Consider the following 24,081-nt stretch of genomic DNA (forward strand, 5'->3'; position numbering starts at 1 on the left):
AAGAAGATATATTAGTTCCACCCTATGACCTCCTATATCTGGGAGAATAAGACCTGCACTAAAGCTTCTTTTCATGGCTTCCTCATCACTTCTAAACCTTCATCCACTAGTGGCAGTTTCACAGCTTCCAAACCAAAAAACTGTTGCAGAAAGTACGTATTTATAGCAACGTGCAAGATAGAAATGAGTGACACATATCCTATTCATAATCCTGGTTTTTGTTTTGCCTCTACATGACACCAGAAACCATGGGAACACAAACTACACTAGTTTACCTGATTAGTCTGATAATTCGAATGTGTACTATCTAACAATTGTTAAGTGATAACAATGCATGTAAAGTACTCATGAGTTTGTATAAATACCGGGCATGGAAAACTTAAGTTGAGGCAAGAAGCAGCATAGTACCTGTTTCTTGCATCAGAATATCGCGTCCCTCAAGGCCAAACCTTTCTGCGAGGACCATTCTTGAAATGTGCCAAGCCATCTTCATGATGTGAAAGAAATAGTGGACTTGAAAGTACCACCAGCCTCAGAAGTCAGAACCACTGTATTTGCTCTTGGGTGTATCAACAAGAGAAGATACCTGATTCTCATAAGTCATAACATAACCAGAAGTTTAAGAAATATAGCAATAACTGATTCTCGTAACATAAATTATTACTCTTGCTAGCATCACATAAAATCGCTTCTGCCAGGGAAATCTAAAGAACTTCTGTAGAAGCCTGAACAAGCTAAAATCATTTCTACCATCTCCAATCACCTGTTAGGACTTGTAAATACTGCTGCGTTTGCATCATAAACACAATTAGATCCGTAAATTTTATAGCAGATATCTTTGATAAAATATCTTGTCGATATCACTTGACATGAATGCACAATGTGCTTATGAGATTCCTTTAGTCTATGAACAGCTCTACAAGAAGTGAAACTGAGGCATTCGTGATCAGTCAACTTTAAAGGGTTTCTCCTATCATTCCAATCCTCCTTCATCTCCACTGCTATCACCAAACATGGAAGCCATTTTCATTGCCAAATTTGCAGCCATTTCCCTCCTTTGGAAGTCTGGCATTAACCTTAAGCTGTCTCGAACATTCCCAATCTCGGACATTAACTGTTCCAAATTCTCAAAATCATATGTTGTTCCTTTATCATCCTCTGAATCACCATCAGCTGCATCTGCTCTGGGCAGTTCTTTTCTGTCACTTTCTCCTTCCAATTGAGATGTAGAAGATGAGGGTTGCATTTCTCCTCTAATTAACCCGGCTTCACTCTTTCCATTGGGAACTGATCCCTCGGTTCCAGTGGTTGCAACGGGAGCATCTGCAGATACCCATCCTATATCTGTGTCATCCCAGGGATCAGCCGAGCCAGCAGACAAGATTTCATATTCAAGTTCATAATCAGATTCTTCATCTGACAACTCTGAAAGGTGGGAATAAAAATGTTATGTCAATTAAATAGACCCTCAAAAAAGAAAAAGATATATTTTCATCATTGACCAGATATTGTAAGACCTTGATGTTCAGGTAATGAAGGTTCAGTAATCTTATCACCAGACTTCAAGATCATTCCAGGCCACATATAAGCTGAAAGTGCCCCAAAGAGCCGTTCAGCGCCCTGAGAATCACCATCCACAGAAAGACCTGCCATAAAAAGATTCTTAATTTCATTACTGAATTCCGAAAGGTAAAAGTTAAAAAAGGGGTAAGAACTCTCCCATTTCGGCTTAAGCATCATTGAAAAGACAAACTAGAACCAGCTCATGGATCAAATAAAAAGCAGACACAAAAGTTATGAACCATAATTGGCTGCAAAATGGAGCAGGCATGCCACGATGGGGCATCAGGTCCCAAAGCTCTGCAGCAACTAATATCACAACATGTGTTGTATCATGAGTCATACTAATGTCGGCATTTAGGGCCAGTGAGTGAACTATTGGGGTATAATTTAGCTACATTTCAGATTTACTCCCATTTGCAATTACCATAGATTGCCAATATACAGATTAATACAAAGGCATATCCAGGGACATGTGAGTAAGTATCTCTCTATATACAGATAATACCAACCGACAACCTTGGAGTGACAAAAGACTCCATTTGGAACTACACTACGAAAACCTACAATGTATAGACAATGACTAATGCTGCCACAAATCTCATCAATGGTGGCACAGTAAAATAACTGGGACTAGAATAAATAAAATTCTCTAATGGGAACCTTCAGACACTCCCCTTAGACTTACATGAATCAAAAAGCGAAACAGATAACCTTAACCACCTCAATTTTCTTCCTTTCACTCTTTTGCTTCTGTATATAAGTGATGCAGCAAAAGGATTTTATCTTCTAATTAAAAAAAGAGGAGATTGAAAAACCGGGGAACAAGGAACGTTGTGACAAAGAAGGATAGAAATGTCATAACAAAAACTAAGACATACATTTGTCAAATTCAGCATTTGATGCACAGGCTTCAACATATTCTATGCTGTGTTCGAGGCACCATTCCAAGTAGGACCTTTTAGTATCAAATGAATCATCATCATCTCCTAGTAGACTGCTTCCTTCTGTTTCAGAAATTCCAGAATCCATTTCTGTATAAGGGCTACCAGAGGAGTCTGCACTTTTCAACAGGCGCCGTCTGTATTCAACATGAGCAGAATGACCAGGAAGAAGGTCCACTTTGTTGCCAATGCATAACAAAATCTCAAACTTAAGGATGTCAGTGCGGGAGACAAAATCTTTAAGTGCAACAAAAGATGAGAGCTGCACATGGTAGCAGAAGAGAAGTCATCAGATTTCTGAAATAGAGTCTATAGTCTCGTAGATAACAAAAGCTTTTGTAAAGTAGGAAACGAAACAAATAGGGAAAAGGGTCTGGCTTACATCTGTAACGTCAAAGACCATCACCAATGCAACAAGCTGATCATATGCTGGCAGAGCTCCAATGGAAAAATCCTCATGAAGATGGGCCATCCAAACAGAAACATCAGCATTATAATACTTGGTGTTGATTGTCCACCTGGTCAACAAGGCAATGATGCATAATGATAACATAGAAAGGAAGTTCAAGATACAAGAGAATTTTTTGCAACAATATAACTAATGAAAGGGGAGGGGATATACTTTGTCAACTTACAGATAGGATAGGATGTTAGAAGATGATTCGAAGGCATCTTCAGAATCTACTGAAAGTAGTCCTGCACGCAAAAAAGTTGAAGTTTATCAGGCAATGTAAAATAAAGTAAATTCACATCCACAAATTAGGTCATTAACCCAATATATTTTATTCGAAATATGACGCAGATACAGCAGACTTGGTCAATGTACCCGAGCCAAATAACAGCATTGTTGACACATTAAAAAATGAACACCGAAATTCTTCTTCACTCACAACCAAGAAAGGAATGAGACACTAAATTAGGATTTACACGTGATCCTTTTTAATTCTCCTGGTGTTGAGATAAATCAAAAGAACTAAGGGAAGATAATTCCAGGAAAACCCAAAGGGACTTGACAAAAAAAACTGGATAAAGTATACTATACTTACAGGACAAATTATAAAAACAAATGTAACATGTTTCTCTGATGAAGTTAGAGGCGCCTGGTATCTGTTACAAACTCACGAATACATTTCAAGTAAAACTTGGATAACTTATCAAAGAGAAGCACACTACTTGATCTGAAGGTAAGTTCCACATATGCATCAATTATATGGGAACTTGGGAAGAACGTTTCCATTTCCATATTTCAGTTCAAACTGTTGGGAGATATTATTATCCTTGTTCTAGTATTTGGCCCATACAACATAAGGGCTCACAAACTCACTTGTGTGGCAAAATGTGAGTGAGTCTTATGAGGGCAAATATGGAATCTTACATTGTAATAACCATCTCCTAGAAAAGTTAGCAAAATACACCCATTTGGCATGGATGCTGAGGAAATGAACAGGTCAAAAATAAGGGCTTAAATTCAAAATGCAATCTTTGGGAGTGCAAATATGGCATGAGTCCTATCAAGGCAAAAGGGGAATCTTATTTATCGTAAAATCTCAAAGAAAAATTTAATAGTATGAATATGGGCCCTCTTTTCTTTTTTATGAAAGTGGTGTCTTAGTCAACTAACACAGAACACGACTATTCCAAGTACATGTTGCCTCCCACCAACACAAGTACCGGTAACTCTGTGCACTAAGACTTGAGACCTTATATTTTCCTCCTACTTCATTGACCACTAGAACATACCCTTGGATGCTCCACGAATTGGCCCTCTTGACTCTTCAGGGCAACTTTTAGTTGGCATTATGAACACGAATTGAGAATTAGCTCCATCTTAAGTGACTTACTTCACTAACTTTAGACAATTTCATTTTACATCAGAAATAAGATTCATACTAGATAATTCAACAGAAGGGTGTGGAGTGAGTTACAATCAATGAGTCAATTCATAACTAAACATTCTCTACCTAGCACGGTAACCACCCACCACCAATGAATTGTCACGACTTGGGCCAGCTCATCATCTCATTTTCTGTTTGACTAGCATTCGTTTAGTAGCTTCTTTTAAAATTAAAAAGGAAAAGACCAAGGGTACACTTGAAGTATTCAATTCACCTTACATTTTCCCTCTGTTACCTTTAAATTGGTGGGTCCCCTCATCTTCTATTTAGCACCTCCTACCCCCCTCAACCTTATGGACAGACAGAAAGGGTCAACAGATGCATTCAAATTTACTTGATGACGTGCATGACTTATAATAGGCCTACTCAGTGGAAACAGTAGCTCAGTTAGGCTCAGTTAGGCCAAATGGTGGTACAATGCCAACTACCTTGCAGCCTCAGGACAAGAGTACTCCATTCGAAGCTCTGTCTGGTTATCCCCCTCCTCAGTGATCTGTTACTCCTGATCTTGATTCCACAGTCCAACCAGCTGAAGATTGGGTGATGAAAAGACAACAGATGCAACAACTACTTAGGCTCGGGAGAGAATGAAATACTATGCTGATAATAACAAATTAGAGATAATTCCAAGTTGGAGACCTAGTTTTCATCAAACTACAACTATACAAACAGATGTCAGTGGCGTTCAGAACTCAGTAACAATTTTTGTGGTCCCTACAAGATGTTGGAAAGAATAGGGAAGATGGCCTACAAGCTGGAACTACTGGCTAATTCCAAGACGCATCCAACATTTCATGTATCCTTATTGAAGAAGGTTGTCAATTGAGCTAGAGAAGATGCCAGTTCTTAGTTAAGACACTAACTGTATTAAGGAGACAGCTAGCTAAGAGGTGCAATGCTGCTGCTGCTGTTAAGATCGTGGTACAATGGTCTAACTTGCCTCCGGAGGATGCTACGTGGTAAGATTTTGATTATACCAGAGCTACATTTCCAGAAATGTGTATGATCCAGATTAAGAGCTGATGGAGGGCTAAGATCCAAAGTTGGATAATACATAACCAATGGATTCTAAGAAGAGACTAATGAAATTGGTAATTTCCTTCTTCACATGCTCCTTCCTTCTTCTCCTCTATTCTATTCTCTCAATCATCAATCCTTCTTTCTTCTATTTCTGCAGGTTAAGAGGTCGACGACAATGGCGATTTCTATTCTGCAGGTAGTTAATTAGTTTGTCATTTTCTCCTTCCAGTTTTAATTTTGATTTGATAAAGTAATAGAAAATTATCCCAATCTTCCATATCCTTGGACTGTTACAACAAAGTTGAACTCGACCCAAATCGGAACTACCCCAATTAAACATATATACAACAGGACTCATATAAAATATTCTCAATTTCCATTTCCTTATACTGTTAAACAAAGTTGAAGTCGATCCAATTTGAATTACACCAATTAAACACAAATTCACACAAAAGATTACAAATTTATGCATCAACCGACATCTCAATGCCAAATTAGTTGGGTCACCCACATGAATCATCAGTATCCATTCCACTTATTCTGAGTCGCATTTCATTCTATACAACTAACTAATAGCAGCAAAGGAAACATAAGGTTGTTATTTTCTCCTCCCAATTCGCAATTCCGAGTTTCCATTACGTTAGACTGTTACACAAGAAAATTGAACTCGATCCAAATTGGAATTACCCCAATTAAACACAAATACAACAGGATTCATATAAAATTGTCCCACTTTCCATTTCCTTAAGACTGTTTAACAAATTCGACCCAAAGTGGAACTACCCCAATTAAACACAAATACAAAAGAATTCATATAAAATTGTCCCAATTTCCATTTCCTTTGACTGTTAAACAAAGTTGAACTCGACCCAAAACACAAATACACCCCGAGAAAAAGAGATGTATATGAATCATCATATGTGTCCAATCTGCTCTATTCGGTCCAAATAAAGAGAGAATAGAGAACTTACGAGCGATAAGGGCACGTTTGCCGACATTGGGAGATCCAAGAATGAGAATTCCTGGCTTCTTCTCGAGCGATTTACTGTTAAATGTTGGAGGATCCTGCTCCTGTTGATGATCCATTACCTTCCTTCCTTCACTACAGTAGATGCAATGCAATGCTCTGTAGAAGAGAGGAATTTGTTGAGCTTTAATATGCTAGTGTTTTGACTCTAAAAATATTGATTATATTGTATCTATCGTACTATATTGTTTTAATGAATACAATGTTTGAATATCGTTTTTTGTAGTTACATAATGTCAAACATTCATAATTAGAATAATAAATGTACCAGCAAAGTAGGGTAGGAGGTAGAGTTAATATGAAAAGGTAAGATAAATGATAAAATATGATTATTAAATAATAAATAAAGGAAAAAATAAGAAGAAAATATTAAGATAATGACGTGATCACACCAAATCGATCATTACATAAAATGGGTTTTTTTGTCATTATCTAATGATGAATTTAAACGATACGATACGATACGATATATATTAAGTAACAATCAAAACAAACATCGTATTTAAACTAACAATACAATACAATACAACACAACACAACACAATAGGTGACAACCGTCCAAACAAAGTTTTAATTATAATTTCAGTAAATTATTTACTTATATGTTTTAAGACAGAAGGGAGTGGCGGAGCAACACTAAAGTTAGTTTCATCGAATTCGAGCAGTGAAAATGCTCAAGCTGTCCTTTTAGTATGATACCGGCGGTTTTACATCTTTATGTATTTATTTTCTTTACCAAATTGATATGTGTAAAATTGTAACTTTTAAGTACTTTTCGCAGTCATTACTTTGGGACGGAGGGAATAATTAAAGAAGGTGACATATTTTAAGTGATTAAAAGGAGTAATGGACCATGAGAACACCTACAAAAACTTTTCCAAAATTTGAGCTAAAAATATGTTCATGTACTTAATTAGAACATATCATTGTTCAAGCGTCTAGGTGAAATATACTAGTAAGTTCCAAATACTCTTTTTCAACTTCGAACTTCAAATATTGCGAAAACCGCCTACTTAGATTATAAAGAAAGGGGAATAAGCAAGTGTATAAATAAAATGTTCAAACATTAACATTAGATGGTGCCAATGACAAACTTGACATCCAAATCTTGAAACTCTGAAAGAGATGAATTCATAACTACAATCTTGTTAACTGATTACTTCACTTCTTTCTGGGAAATCACCAACATTTCTGTAGGTCTCGCATGAATCGCCTCGAGTCACGAAAATACAGTTGACCAGACCTCATATTCAGGGAAAGAAAACAGCAAGTTTTTCAAATGTCTAGTTTAGGTAACTTATTCTGTGGCAGCTCTCTTAGCTCCAACGGCGAAGAACTCTGTAATGACTTCAAGGGGCATGCCCTTTGTTTCAGGAACTTTCAAGAAGACGAATACCCAAGCCACAGCACACACAACAGCATAGATGGCGAAGACACCTCCAAGTCCAATGGAGTTGAGCATAATGGGGAGCGAGTAGGTGACAATGATGTCTCCGATCCAAAAAGTAAGAGCACATATAGCAATGCAGATTCCACGAACGCTGGTGGGAAATATCTCAGAGCAGAGGATATTTGGGATAGGACCAAAGCCCATAACAAAGGTGCAGAAGTATACCACAACGCTAACAGTGGAGATCACAGCGTGCATGACCTCACCCATGTTAATAACATTGCCAAGGACTAGTACAATAAGTGACGATAACAAGACGGGCAATGTAGCCAGCAAAAGCCACCTGGAGAAGAAACAGACAGTAAAACTTCTCTTAGACGGAAAGTCGAAAGAGTTAAAAATGCATGCTTCTAAAAGAATTAGATACTTTCATATATGCAGTTCACTCAAACTTCAACATGGTCAAAGTCCAAGTAATAATTGAACAAAAGTCGTGATCAATAAGTTTAGCGTGAAGTGTCCCTGAATAGTTGAGAGGATGGGTTGTTGATTATTATCATTATGAAGTTTCGAACAATCCTGATCTCGTGAACTAACTTACTCTCCTGATGACTTATCTAAACTAAATAGGAAGTAATTTGGTTAACCCTATTTGTAAGGGTAGGATTGTTTGAACTTCAAAGTTTTCTAGTCTTCAAAAGAGAAGACATTTTAGATGTTGAAAAGAACGGATCTTGGGCCTAACTCAACCCCAAAAGCTAGATCCTCCAGATTGATTTAGTAACAAAAACTGATCTACTCAGGAGGTAACTATGGTGTACGATGAGTAGACAATCGAGCAAGGCTTGATATGTTATCATTTTCATAGTTTCATAAACTATACAATTAATAGAATCGTGAATACCTTCTGCCAGCCAAGTCCATTAGTCTCATTGCAACACCAATAGTGGGAAGCATTAACAAAGTTGTGACAGCACTTATGAGGAAAGACGCAGAGTCTGAACCAATGCCCATATTCGATAGGAGAACTCCTACACCTGCTTGTTCAAGAATTTGAGGAGTGTAATAAAGAACCCCGTTGATTCCGGAAAACTGTACAAGGACCAAAGCAAATCAGTAGCTGAAAGTAAATGGTTTAGTTCATATGCAAGATAAGGTGACAAAAGGGGGTTAATATTAAACACAACATATGAAGGTAAGAAAACTAATGAAGTTATTTTGTCGAGTAGAACAACTAATGAACTACAACTTTTTTGTTTGACATAGTCATGCAGGAGAACCTGCTCATGATCTAGTTTCCTATGTACTTATGACTGCCTGATGACTTATCTTAACCAAATGGGAAGTAAGTAAGTTGCTTTTCTGATTTGTAAGGTAGGATTGCTTTTAACTTCAAAGATTTCCAGTCTTCAAAAGAAAGACAATTTAGATGTTGTAAAGAAATGGATCGGGAAGGATTGCCCAAGTCCATATAAGCATACCGCCATCTAACAGATGTCACTAAGCCGGAACCTCATTTAATTATCAAGGCCAAACAGCAAGTTCATAGAACAACTTTTACCTGCTGAAGTATTTGAAGTCCAACTCCAACAATCAGTGCATGCTTGACTCCTGGCTCAAGAAGTGCTTTCCAGACTGACTTCTTCGTAACAGTTTCAGATTGTGTCTCGATTGCTTCTTCTATAGACTGTTGACCCAAGAGGCTCTCAGCACGAAGAACAGACTGACTCACTAAAGCAGCAGCATGAATGAATTCACCTTGATCTGCATGAGTATCTCCTGGAAGAGAAATAATGGACCCCCGTCGTGATCCACTGCCTCCTTCTTCATGTAAATAGATCCTTTTGAGTGCTCCTTCCTTTTTCTCATCTTTTCTGTATGCTAGCTGCCAACCACCACCAATACCCATGCTGGCTTGCTCGCCGACGCCATTCGCCTGCATGAAATTGCTGCCTTGCCTCATGCTTAATGATGTTGGAGGTCCCATATTTCCTTCTGCATTTGTACCTTGACGTGAGAGCAGCGGGCTTCTCAGATTATCATCAGATTCTGCCCCAGAACCATCAGACATATGATTTTCCTCATCCTTTTGGCTTTCTTCATCCCAATTATCAGTTTTTCCTTGATTCTCTGTGATATTGAACATGCTTCCAACATTCGAAAAGAGCATGCTTCGCATGCTTCCCATCTCCGGCATCTTCTCATGAACACTGCCAAACAGAGTAACCAACGGATCCATAAGAGGCATGCTTTGGTTTGCCATACTCCCGTGACGGGAGACCAGGCCTAGAGTACTTTGTCCAGTGACAGGTTTTGCTATCCATGAAAGACCCTCTTCGGCTCCATATAACTTGATCTGATCTTTCTCATCCTGGTTGTCCACAAGTTCATTGTCCGGACCAATTATATACTCTTCTATAGATACTTCACCTCCAACACCTAAACCTTCCATCAACAATGCCATTTCGCCTGTAGATTGAGAAAATTCCATTAGACATCAGAATCCTGGTCTAGAGTGTTAAAACCAGAGGAAGATAATTAACTTCAAGTATGAAAAAGTGTAACCTGAACTTAAGAACAAAACTTAAAGAAAACTATTGTAATAATTCAATGGAAATAATGTACACTTCTTTTTTATAACCGAGAAATCCCCTAGTGCTGTTGGTGTATGTGTCTGAAACTAGATGAATGATGAACTGGCCACTCTACCCTTCTCCACTTAAAATACCAGTTTCTTGTCTGCCACGAAGTTCGAAATCATGGTGTGCACCTAACCCTTACTTCACACTTGCCTCTTACCACTAGACCAAAGCTCGGGGAGCGATGGAAATATTGTATATTTGTCAACAAATAGATGATAATGAACAAAAAGGATTTCACAACCAACATATAATCTGATAAGTAAGGCTTCAAAACAAACTTGTATCTTATGCATAGTTGGTTCTAGTGAAACAAGCCATTCAAAGAAACATTGCTGATTACACTAAAACCGAGGGGATCACAGTGTTAGCTCATTTGGCTCTTAAAAGTATTCTGAGGAGCAAATATATTCTCTCATACAACAAAGAAATAAGTTAATTGTGAACAAAGAAAGGAACCACGAGACAAACCTGAGACATCTTCTCTGCCACGTAGTCTCTGTAAAACTTGTTTAGCCTCCTTCATTCGACCTTTACTGACCAGCCACCTTGGAGATTCAGGTAAGTAAAACAATGTAAGAAAGAAGTAAGCAAGAGAAGGAATTGATAGAACCCCAAGCATTAGCCTCCAACTTGGTGCTTGTGTCAGTGACATTCCAAAAACCATGCAGTATGACAAAAACATTCCGAGAGAACCGGTGAACTGTGGAAATGTATTCAATTGCCCTCTTATTTCTGGTGGGGCAGTCTCGGATATATAGACAGGAACAAGTGTCACCGCAAGACCAATTCCAAATCCATCCAAGAGCCTTGCTAAAAGTAACACATAAACATTTGGAGCCCATAACATCACTAATCCACTGAGGAAATAAAGTACTGATGAAATTATAAGCATTGGACGTCTTCCAAGCATGTCCGATACAGGTCCCGAGAATGTTGTGATCACTGTTGCTCCAATTAGAGACATCGCAACAATTAGCCCTTCCATGGTTGGCTGTGTTTGCAAATTAAATTCCTTCTTGATGTAAAGAACAGATCCTGAAACAAAATAGACATTTTCTTTCAATAAGATCACTGTTCAAGTTGTGCTTCAACATGAATTCATTTGAAAAGAACAAGTTGAAGATTTGCGAGTAAAAACTAAGACAAGCTTTTTAATATTTCCAGCATTTCAAAAGTGCTGAAGTTCTGTATGTGCAAATCAAAGAACAAGAATGTACTGAGGTAAAACCTGCTATCGTTGCATTGTCCCATCCTTGCAACATGTTGCCAATGGCAGCAGCAAGTGCAATAAGCACAGCTCCTCTCATCCTTAATAAATCAGATTCTTGATTTTATGTAGAAAAAATGAATTTCCAACTTCTCCTAATTGGAGCACCTGCAATCAGAACATGATAGTAGATTAGACTGAATCTTGAGAAACACCGCTAGGCCCTATGTATAGAATATGCATAATTGAAAAATATCAACATGATTAATATAACCAGTCAATGCAAAACACACGGTTGTGTTCCTGAATCAGAACTAGAAAAAACAGAAAGATCCTAACTTAAGACTTCCATAAGTTTCCTGTGCTACATTTGCAACCATAAAACCGAACTGATAAACTTTTGAAACCCGCTTCCATAAAGATTCAAGAAAACGATATACTTCAATCGAGAAAGAACCTAAAAACATACATAGAGTGCGTAGTCATGAATCTGCAAATAGAGATTAACAGATCTAACTACATTACTCTAACAGCATATGGACGAAAGGACATGTCACAGCCTCATTGCAATATGATTCTCTTACATTAGCAAAAAACAACTAATCCAAGAATAGATTAGGAAACTTCGAAAAAGGAATGGCAAAAGCAGAATTCAAGATACAGATAAAGAAACAATTAAAGGCTATCAGAACTGGAAATTCTTGATTAATTCCACATGTTTTTAGCTTAAAATGTAATGAAAGACAAAAACTTTATAAAGAGACAATTGGTCTGGAACATTCAAAGAAAATAACTTTTAAGGGTACCCCAATTGGGTAAAGAAAACAGAGGTATGCCTTTCAAAGACCCAACAGACCCTTAAGAGTAGATCTAACTACATTACTCAAGTTCCAGCCCTGCGGGATACGAAGTTACTTTTATTAGGGAGCACTTTACTCCCAACGTGAGACTTCCCGCGCGAATCCGGATTTTGTCTGGCCCCAATGTAGGTGCCGGACACTGGATTAGAAACCAAACAAAAAACTACATTACTCAACTGCATATGAATGAACGAAATGTCACAGCCTCATACCAAAATGATACTTTTAAACTAGCAAAAACAACTAATCCAAGAATAGATTTAAGAAATGATGAAACAGAAAAGAATGGCAAAAGCAGAATCAAGATACCAGGGAGAAACACAGAAAAAACCAAAACTGGAAAATCTGGCTAAATTCCACATGAAATGCTTAAAACATCAAGAAAGACTGAAACTTTATATAGAGACAATGGGGTATGGAAACATTCAAAGAAAAAATGGCAAGAATGGCAAAAGCAGAATTCAAGATACAAATAGCAAAAGCAGAATCAAGATATCTGGTAGAAACAGAGAAACAAAGAATGAGTTAAAATACTACTAGAACTAGAAAAATCTTGCTAAATTCCACATGAAAGACTCAAACTTTATATATAAACCCCCACATGGCAAACCCCAATTGCTCTTTTCAAAGAGCAAGTAAATGGGGTTTGTTAAAAGTGAGTAAACATTAATGTAGCAATCATAAAAGACAAGAATGGCAAAAGCAGAATTCAAGATACCTGAGAGAAACAGAGAAAACAAGAATCAGTTAATGGCTACCAGAACTGGCTAATCTTGCAAAATCCACATGAAAGACTGAAACTTTATATAGAGACAATGAGTATAGAAACATTCAAAGAAAGTAACTTTAAGAAAAACCCCAATTGCTCTTTTGAAAGGGCAAGTAAATGGGGTTTTATTTTTTTTTATTTAATTTTTTTTTATCCTGATATATGCAGTGCACACTCTCTTGAAGGCAAATAATGGGGTTTTATTAAAACTGGGTAAAAAGACAGACTTTTGAATAAGACACCATATGATAAAAAGAGATGGGATCTTAAAACCAGTTAAAAAGGGGATGATGTGACCAAGGAACGTGCTTAGCTGATCTGTTTCCATAGCCATAATTCATTATTATATGAATACCATCTTTTGGAAAGATTCAGAATTTTGGTGAGTAGACATGACAGTGAGGATCTGTAATATTTCTTTTCTATTCTCAGCACATATCACTTCCCATATTTACCTATATTCTTCTACTTCAACTCTTGATTTGTATTTGGAGCCATTTAGACAAATTTTAATTGGAAAAAAAGTTTACTCTATTTGATGTTTTTTTAAAGTACTAAGAAAAGATTCAAATTTGCTAGTGTACATTGAATTTTTATGATATCATTTCATATTTGTCTTTGTTATAAAAGGATCTTTCAATCTTAGATGAGTTGGACATCTGACTTAACGTTTCAAATTCTTCGAGAAAAAAAATTGAAATTTATCTTCTCAAATTTTCATCATTGTTTAAATAATAACATTATTAACATATTCAGTGTAATCTCTTACGCGGAAAGGATTGAAATTTGTTAATTTACATGGAATTTTTAGGAGATCCTTTCATATTTGTCTTTGTTATATAAGGATCTTCGGTTTTAAATGAGTTGGACATCTGAACTTCACGTATTCAAATTCTTCGAGAAAAAGAATCAAAATTTATCCTCTCAAATTTTCATTATTGTTTAAACAATAGTATTATCAACATATTCAGTGTGGTCTTACGTGGAAAAGATTCTAATTTGCTAATGTTCATGGAATTTTTAGCATATCTTTTCATATTTGTCTTTGTTATAAAAAAAATTCCGTCGTAAATGAGTTAGACTTTAAGTATCTAAATTTTTTGAAAAATTAAATAAATTAGAATTTACCTTTTTAAATTTTGATTATGATTTAAGCAATAAGAATATCAACATATTCCCTGTAATTTTATTAGTAGAATATGAGGAGAGTAGAATCTAAAACGCTAACAGAGTCGCAAACCTTCCAAGTTTTTTGTGTATTTAGTACTGAATAGTCACATGGAAAAGATTCAAATTTGCTCATGTGCATTGAAGTATTAGCATATTCTTTTATATTTGTCTTTGTTTAAAGAGGATTTTCGAGGAACTTCACCTGTTCAAATTTTTCGAGAACAAAATCAAAGTTTACCCTTTCAAATTTTGATTATGATTAAAAATTATTCTAAAATTGGAGCTTTGTTAAGGGTCATGGACAAAAAGAAACTTTTCTAACCGCGGAAAAAAGATTAGATCAAAATTATAATGGACAATAAAATTGAGCAATTTCAAATAGAACAAAAATAGATTTAAACTTTTTTTACTGTTATATTTTCTTAAGGAGGTTTGAGAGTGTAATTCACGACTTTTACCTTATGATATTTTTGGCGGAATTGTAATAAAATCGTGCATTAACAATATACGCTCCCTACGAAGGATTAATTTATATTCAGGGCTCGAACTCGAGATCTCTGATTAAAAGAGGAGCAACCTCTATAATTCTTGAAATATATATTTTCAAAATAAAACTTCTACTCCATGTCCATTGTATCGAGGAGATTTATTTGAAGAGCTTTGGTTATGAATGAATAGGCATGTGGGAACAACATTGCTTGCATTGATTCAATTGATTTGAAGTGGCGGTTATACTAAACATACATATACGACCTTGAAATAAATCTTAGTCGACTTTCATTAGGATTGTTCATCATTTTCTAAGTACGTGTTTATTGACTACTGATAGTAGTATATACTTTCTTCGTCTAACAATAGTTGTCTATTATATTATTTTAGGATATCTGATAATATTTGTCCACTTATGAAATTAATGGATAATTTTACACTTAGTTCCTAATTTACCCTTATCATTAATTAAAGTTTTTTTTTTCATTTTTCAAGACATTGTATTTATTATATTCAAATGGTGATATAGTAAAATTACCCTTCTATTTATAAATTTTTTTAAAATGCAAAGTCAATAGTGAACACGTATTGTTGGAAAGAGCGAATGTATGTTAGCTTATCATAAGTTACTTTATATTTATTAAATATAACAATTTATAACTTAAGTAAATTGAGACTCAATTAATGGTATTGAAATTTGAATCCAAATTTTGTAATAATCAACTCTCTTTTTTTTATTTGAAGTCATTTTTTATAGAAAAAATATTAGTTAATATTCTTTTCAAATACATCAACGATTTATTATATATTTTAGCAGTCTTATCTAATACATTTGTCTATAAATTAGTTTCAACACAGAGTAATTTTTAGCGCTTCATATTTATCAATTATTTTCAACGCGATTTGATTTTTTTTTTCCTGAAAATCACCTTAAATCATTTTTTTTTTAAAAATAAAGTATTTTTGGAAAATATTTTTGTTTGTTGGGAATTGTTTATTGAATGGTGACAAAAAACGTTCCCTATTAATTGATTAAAACAATGCTCCCCTTGTTGTCCCAATAACCTTTTTGCCCCTCTCAAGAATCACATGATGTCTTTTTCTTCTATTTTAGGTGGGGTGGGGTATTAATGCAATATAAATTCGATAAAATTCAGTAACTTAAGTTTAATTTTTTAGTTTTTATCAAAAAACCTAACATATATAAGTATTTCTTTTTGTACAATGCAATAAATAAATATAAAAATATATGCTTCAAAACTCATAAAAATTCTGATTTTGCTGGACATGAGACAGTTGAAATATGAACTTCACATTTGTTGTCATATATCGCTTTTCGAGAATTAATTTAATTAATTTTTATAGCTAAATTAAATTAATGTGATATTTTAAAATTGAATTTATATATTTAAAAATTATACGAAAAATGCTATAAATTTTCTCATATTAATATAATAAAATATTTATATTTTAAAATGTTAATTAAAATTTTATATTATTTTTAACTAAAAGAAAATTATGAAAAATATTTTAAAACTAAAGAAATCCCTTCGAAAAGAAACAAAACTTACAGATCTTCTAAAAGGATGTTGACGACAAATAAAATCTACATAAAGATCACATCACGTCAAGAAAATAATAATAATAATAATAATTAAAAAAAAAGGTACTAATTTGATAATGGTTTATTATGTCAGTGGACCTGTTATTATTTGAATTTTCAAATCTAATAATTTAGGTTGTGATGAAATGAATGTCTATTTCTTAATTCTTGATTTAAATTTTAAAATATTAGATTGAGTCATTTATTTGTACAGTCAAAAAACTTTGTAACAATATTATTTATATAATATCATTTCACTGTAACAAATTAACAATCAAATATTTTCTTGTATTATATTTAACCTTTTTATATTAATTTTTAGCTATAACAACAATAACTATTTTTATAACAACATGTTTTTTCTTTATAAAAAAATTACCTTTCCAGAATATCTTTTTTATTTTTAAAAAAAATTGATAATATAATGGTAATAATTAACTATCTTCTTAGAAATAGAATCTCTCTGATTCAAAAATAGTTTTAGAGATCAAATATTTTGATATATTAAATTATTTATGATAATTAATTACAAAAATATATATTTCCATCATTAAAAGATTTCTCTCTTTATTAGCTTAGGATTTGACATTTTTTGCTCACAACAATTAAATATTATTTAACTATCATTAAAATATTTATTTAATATTTTCTATAAAGATGCAAGTTTACCGCTATTTATCTACTTTCATTGACTACCGTTAATATTGCCATTGACCATTGTCAATTATTAGTTTATATATATTACCATACGTGACTTACATCAGTTATAAGTTTATAACTATACTGCAAATCACCACAATTAATCGTCATTATTATTAATCATCAATTACAATTATCATCATCGATCATCATTATAACACTAATTGCTATTGAGAATTACCATCATTAATTACCATTAAAAATATATATAGTCAACCATCATAATTAACTATGACTATAATTTACAACCATCCGCAAATTACTACTATTAGTCATCACCACTACTGGTTACTATGGACAACTATCATCACTAGCCATGTACCACCAATATAAATTTTAAAACTTTTTTATTGATATAATATTAGATTACTTTAATATTTTATTTAAATTTTATATTGACTAACTTTATAGCTAATTTCCTTATATATTATTTCTTAATAGAGGCTGGCCTGCATGTCTTAGATTTCATACCATCGTGCACAATAGTAGTAGTAATCATCTTTTATGATTTTTATTTTTTAAATAAATATTTACTAAAAAAACTACTTCTAATAAAATAAAAGAAACTTATATTCAACGTATATCTTATATATTGTCCTCCTCATACTTATGTCAAGCACACATGGAATGATAGAATCAATGTCACAATCAAGCTAGTACCAATTAATTAAATTTGAAATTGATGACATAGTAATAATAATACTATTAGGAATTAAAGACCAAAAATAAATAGGTTTATAATACTTTTGGCATTTTATTTATTGGTAAATTCTAATTTTAATCTTTATGATATATATATGTCTAAATATATATACCTTCAATTGATTGAAAACACGTACTTGTAGTTTACCCACTTTATTGAGAACACGAGATATGCTTAGTCAGATAATCATAAAAATTTAAATAAAAATTTAATATTAATTTAAATCAAAATTTAATATTAATTGAAGTTAACTTTGTTCTTACTATCTACATTGTTCAGACTCTTCAAAATTTACTCACATTTAAATTTTCCAAGATGCATTATTTTTAAAGTATTTAATATATATTTATCAACATTTTTAAAGAATACAAACAATATAACTTAGAACCCAAACTTTAATATAAACATTCAAAGGTCTCTCTATCTATCACTTTTCCCAGGGAAGATATGTATATAATGTCCAAACACATAAAGACAGATTAGAAAATACAAAATTTTAAAATCGGAGACGGATAGGATCGAAGAGCCCATTCAAATTTTTTTGGTAGAAAATTATACCATAGTAGTAAATATTAAATCCTCATTAGCTACTTCAGATATTTACTTTTTCATATTTTGAATCCTTCTGAGTCCTAATTTCATTACTGTCTAGTTATCACTTCTATATATAAGGTGAGAAATTATCATTCTAATTTGTTTGTCTTACTTTCTTTTTGTCAGTTTAAAAAAAAAACATGTCTTTCCTGTTATGAAAACTCCTTAATGCTAACTTTTGACATGACATTTTTAAGATCACAATGTTAATATGAAATTTTAATATATTCTACCTCTGTACATATTTTTAGTTTAAGACCACAAGATTTAAAGATCTTCTTTATTTTCTTAAACTTCATATAAAATCAAAATCACACAAACAAATTAAAACATACATGATACGAATATACAAATTTATCTGTAATTATTTTAAAATGATTCAGATATATACATATTTTTATACTGTCAATGCTTACATAGAACTTAAATTTTATAATCATAAGTATTATTTTATGAATTTTACGATTATTGTATGACCAGTAAAAATATATAGAAATTTATAATTATTACTATTATTATTATTATTTAAAGGAAGCAGATCGATGCTGATCGATCTTGACCATCATCCTTGGCTATGTCTCTGACTTGTAAACATGATTGAATAATTTTCTTTTATTTGTCATATTTCTCTTTACGAAAATTAATTTGATTTATTTTTAGAAATAATATTTTAAATTTAGATTTTTAAAAATTATATAAAAAATATTGTAAGTTATAATTATCTCATTTCATATTAATTAAAATTTATATTATTTAACTTTTGAAAAAAATAATATGACAAGTAAACAGAAACGGAGGGAGTAAAATTAGTTTTTTGTTTTTTTATAATGAAGTAGTTGTATATATAGATCGTGATAAGCTACTGAAAAGACGTGAACATGTTTCATATACTTTCATTAATGACAAGAAAAAAAAGAGTAATTAAAGAAAAGACATTCTTAATTAAATATGTAATTTCTTAAACTAAGTACGGTTGAATGAAAGAAGAGAGAAATTAAATATTATTTCCTCTGTTTTTAATTTGTTTATGTTGTTTTGAATTGATAGGAAGTTTAAGAAAGTGAATAAGATTTTTGAATTTTGTTGTTGTAAATTAAAGATATGTAGAATATATCGAAAATGTATATAACCTTATGGTCATAAACATATGAAAAATTGAAGCTAAAGAGTTATCAAAAAATGAAAAGAGACATTCTTCTTAAAACAGATAAAAAAGAGTAAAACAAACAAATTGAAGCGGAGAAAGTATATATAGCATCATTAATAATATTTTTGGTTTGTGTATTTTGATTTTTACTTCTTTGTTATCTACTCCAATCGTTTAATTACCCATGTGTTATATCAACTTGTATTATTATTTCATTTTAAATGGTGATATGATTATAAAAATAGCTTAAGATAACATATTTTCACATAAAAGGATAACACCACACATTTTAATTAATTATACTTAGTCAGATATTATAAGAACAAAGTTAAAATTTATCAATAATTGAAGAGTCAAAAAAATTATTATTCCTTTATTCCATATAAACTTAATTTTTTCATTATATTATACTATTATAGATTAATATTCTCGTCTTGGCTGGTTATTAGATGATTAATATTGTTAAAAACAAAAATTGTAAGTCATGAAATAATCATTAATTACTAATTCAAAATCTAAAACCAAATCAATGACATGTATGCAACAAAATATTCTAGTACTATATAATTATAGTTGTTGTCTTCTTCTTAATTCTTATAGTGATTAGATCAACCTTAACTTAGTTGGATCTACGTGGATATGACCAATAATTTTTGGATTTATAATTTACTTGTAAATCTCTACGAGTGGTATTAGCACTGTTTTTGTAAAAAAAAATTATTCTTTGATTTTAATTATTATCTGTGTTTTTTAAGTAAAATTAATTTTTTAGGTCATTTATAATATTTTTTTAAAAAAACGAAAAGGTCATTTTTCTTCTATTCATTTTGTAAGTGGTCAAGAAGTTTTAATTTATTTATTTTTTGTGCTCCAGTTATCATATTGTTATTTTTTATTATTACTATTCTTTCCATGGTAAGTTGTGTACTATTCTCCATTAAATTTTACATTATTCCGTTATTATTGCTCATTTCTATATTTCCTTTCAAACTGCTGGAAAATGCATTGTTTTAATGGTCTATCAGAATTGTATCTCTATTTTTACGAGGTAAAAATAAAGATCTCATACACCTTCACTTATAAAATTACACTGAATATTATTGTTATTGTTATTATTGTATCTATATTCCACGTCATGGCATCATGTATTTGGAAGAAAACCAAAAAAAGTTAAATGAAAGATTAATCATATATATATAAATCTCCGAATTCGCAAATAGTATCTCTATTCTTACGAGATAAAAATAAAGGTCTCATACACTCTATTTTTTTCAGACATCATTTATAAAATTACACTGAATATACTATTATTATTGTTATATCTCTATTCCTCATTGTCATGGCATATTGATTTGGAAGAAAAGCAATAAAATTAAATGAAAGATTAATCATATATAAATCTCCAAAATAATAATACATAAATGTATTGCTATAAGGCCACTGCTACGCCTTTTTAATTCAACCTTTCACCGCAAAGCACAGACAGTTAATCTAAATACATGATTAATCGTATATATAATCAATTTATATGTAATCAGTATCAAAGCTGATATGATTTTTTTCTTCTCAATATGAATTCTAAAACTGGTATGAAAATGGTATATATCTCTTTATCTAAGATTTGCATATTTATTCCTTTATAAAATTACATTGAATATATTTATTATTATGTTGTTGCATCTCTATTCCTCGCTAGAGGTGTTCATGGATTGTTATGGGTCAGTTATTGATCAAAACTAAAATCAAGCCAATTTAATCGATAATTTTAAATTATCAATATCAAATCAAACCAAATCAAATCTAATATGCATTTATCAATTTGGTTGTTATCAATTTCAGTTTGGTTTGGTTCGGTTATTCGTTATTAACCATATACAAAAATAAAATGAACGATTCATTCAAAGAGGGAAAAAAAGACAACAATTCATTTCAAACAAAAAATAGTTAGACTGATCGACCGACCGACATTACATAACTTTTGATCACTAGATTTACTGTGAATAAAACTTCAAAATTCACCATTTTGGCCTAGAAGGAAGAACAACAACATTCCTAGTTCCACAAAAGATTGTCATAGACATTCATATGCATGAAATCAATAAGATAAATATTCTTGTCTTGGGCGTTTTTGCTTTCATAAAGAAATTATAAAAAAATATGATGAAAATATATATAAGAAATTTAAAATTATTTATAAAAATAATATTTTATGTATATATAATAATAAAATATATGTATGTAATCTGTTGGTTCGATTTTTTTAAAACAAAATCGTCACCAAACCAAATAATATCGATTTATAAAACTCTAAACTAAACCAAATCCAAATAAAGTAAATTTATTTAATCAATTTGATTCATTTTTCGATTGGATCAGTTTTCATCTAAACTATATGAACACCCCTATTAAATCCTCCCCATGGCATCATGTATTTGGAAGAAAATCAATAAAATGAAAGAATCATATATAAATCTCTAAAATAATAGAAAAAAAACATTGCAAATAAGGCCATTGCTACAAGTTTAAAAAGGCCCAAATGTCTTTATTTTGGGTGTTGTTTAATTATTTCCTTATAATATTTGAAGTAATCAAAAAGGATAAAAAATATCTCTAGCTAACATTGAAATATAAATAATTTTTTGAGGTTGCGGATTAGGGTAGAAGATTAGAGTGAGTTGAGGGTTGCCTCGTTTTCAAGCAAGATAGGCTTGGTGGGTAGTTTGAGGCTCGATATTGATTTCTCCTCGCATATCAATAATGTTAACATTTTTTCTTGTCCTTTAATATCTGTTATTACCTGATATTTTATGTGCTTTAATTATCACATCATTTTGCTCTAGATATTATATACACTTTTCGTATTATTTGCTATGACTTAGTTACTATTATGTGCAGAAAATCCTTTTAGAGAGACGCATATTGTCATTGTTATTCTGTAGGTTATTTGTTTATTTGATAATTTGTGTCATTCAAATTAAAAAAGCTTACCATATAATAATTGATGTAATTAATTGACAAGAATTACATAAGAGTTTATAAAAGTTAAAATAATACACCCAAATAAACAATGAATAATTTTACCATCCATCGAAATTTCTAAATTTAGCACCATTTATTTGATGCATATCTAAACTATTTTTTGTTCTAATTATCCTTGAATTTGATAATTTGATAGCTTTAGCCCCTTAAATTCCGACGTGATGAAGAGAATGAATATATCTTTTTTAGGCGTGTGAGAGTGAAAATATTTTAAAAATCTACTCACATCAAAGTATTTTTATATCATTAATCAAACTATAAACATGATAAAGTTTATTTGTTCCAAATTATGTAGTATTATTTTTCTTTGAGAATTAATGTTTGGAAAAACCAAAACATTCATGTGTGATTTTAAGACATTAAAAAAAAGTATATACGTAATATATATATATATATATATATATATAATTTTTCTTATTAGAAATAACTTAGCTTTATTTGTATATCAGATAAACTTAATTCTAATAATTCAATTTCTTTAATGTCCTCCTCTTCTGTTCTAACATGTAATTTAGTACAATTACATTCTTTTCCTTTATTACATTTTGATGTATTTGTATTATCAGTATTCTTAACATACCTTCACTGTTCATCTCTTTACCTTACTCCTTTCATCTCTTTTCTTTACCCATTTTCTTAGCACCTGCTTCTTTAACCACACCCTGGGGATTCACAGTCCTTTTGGTTTTCTGACCATGGCGGACTTTCAACATCCCTAGGTATTTACAGGTTAATCTATCGGGGTTACTAAGAGGATAGAGAACTAACCATTTACTAAGAATAAATCAAAGAGTGAACATGTTAACGAAAATCATAATAGCATATCATAATAATATGAACATCATATCATATATACACACATAATAACATACACAATAATAACATAGTACATACACTTCGGGAGAAGATTACTAGGATCTAGAAAACAGATAACTACTTACATGATAATGGTCGGAATGAGGTTTCCCTTTCGGGAGTCCCCGAAGTGACCTTGCAGGTACTTGTAGGAAAATAAACACTCACACTCTTTGTACAAACACAACAAACACTTGCTCACTTTTTATTTTGAAAGGGAAGGGGAATATGTAAACTATTACTTAGAAATATTTAAGCTTTTGCTCTCTGCTCTGCACTTCGCTCTATATCTTTTCTTGTAATATGGTTCTATTTATAGAAGTCCATCCGGATTTGAAATTCGGATTTCAATTTCTAAAAACTTTCTTCACCTGCCGGGTGCTCTTTGGGCCCCATCGTCACATGGCTTTGTGAAACCTTTGTTGAAATTGAGTGTCCTTCTTTGTCTTCTTGTGATAGTGGAGTAGT

At 32.0% G+C, this 24,081-nt stretch overlaps 2 protein-coding genes across 3 annotated transcripts; both read right to left on the bottom strand.

Moving 5' to 3' along the window:
* Positions 1-713: 713 nt before the first annotated feature.
* On the bottom strand, positions 714-6,576 carry LOC125830235 (uncharacterized). 2 transcript variants are annotated; one of them, XM_049509443.1, is made up of 6 exons: positions 6,391-6,576; positions 3,140-3,200; positions 2,887-3,022; positions 2,442-2,766; positions 1,518-1,646; positions 714-1,425 (listed from the first exon to the last, which is right to left on the bottom strand). In XM_049509443.1, the coding sequence occupies exons 1-6, from the start codon at positions 6,503-6,505 to the stop codon at positions 974-976; spliced, it is 1,218 nt and encodes a 405-aa protein (XP_049365400.1). In that variant the 5' UTR covers positions 6,506-6,576; the 3' UTR covers positions 714-973. The 2 variants fall into 2 exon arrangements, with proteins under 2 accessions (XP_049365400.1, XP_049365401.1); XM_049509444.1 differs by having other exon boundaries at positions 3,127-3,200; positions 6,391-6,544.
* Positions 6,577-7,472: 896 nt separating this feature from the next.
* LOC125830157 (monosaccharide-sensing protein 2-like) lies at positions 7,473-13,444 on the bottom strand. The gene is made up of 6 exons (XM_049509356.1): positions 13,264-13,444; positions 11,707-11,853; positions 10,947-11,513; positions 9,398-10,305; positions 8,741-8,928; positions 7,473-8,179 (listed from the first exon to the last, which is right to left on the bottom strand). The coding sequence occupies exons 2-6, from the start codon at positions 11,783-11,785 to the stop codon at positions 7,744-7,746; spliced, it is 2,178 nt and encodes a 725-aa protein (XP_049365313.1). The 5' UTR covers positions 11,786-11,853; positions 13,264-13,444; the 3' UTR covers positions 7,473-7,743.
* Between the last annotated feature and the right edge of the window lie 10,637 nt (positions 13,445-24,081).

This window comes from Solanum verrucosum, unplaced genomic scaffold (assembly GCF_900185275.1).
Source record: "Solanum verrucosum unplaced genomic scaffold, falcon-dt-bn FXZP01000072.1, whole genome shotgun sequence".
NCBI lineage: Eukaryota > Viridiplantae > Streptophyta > Magnoliopsida > Solanales > Solanaceae > Solanum > Solanum verrucosum.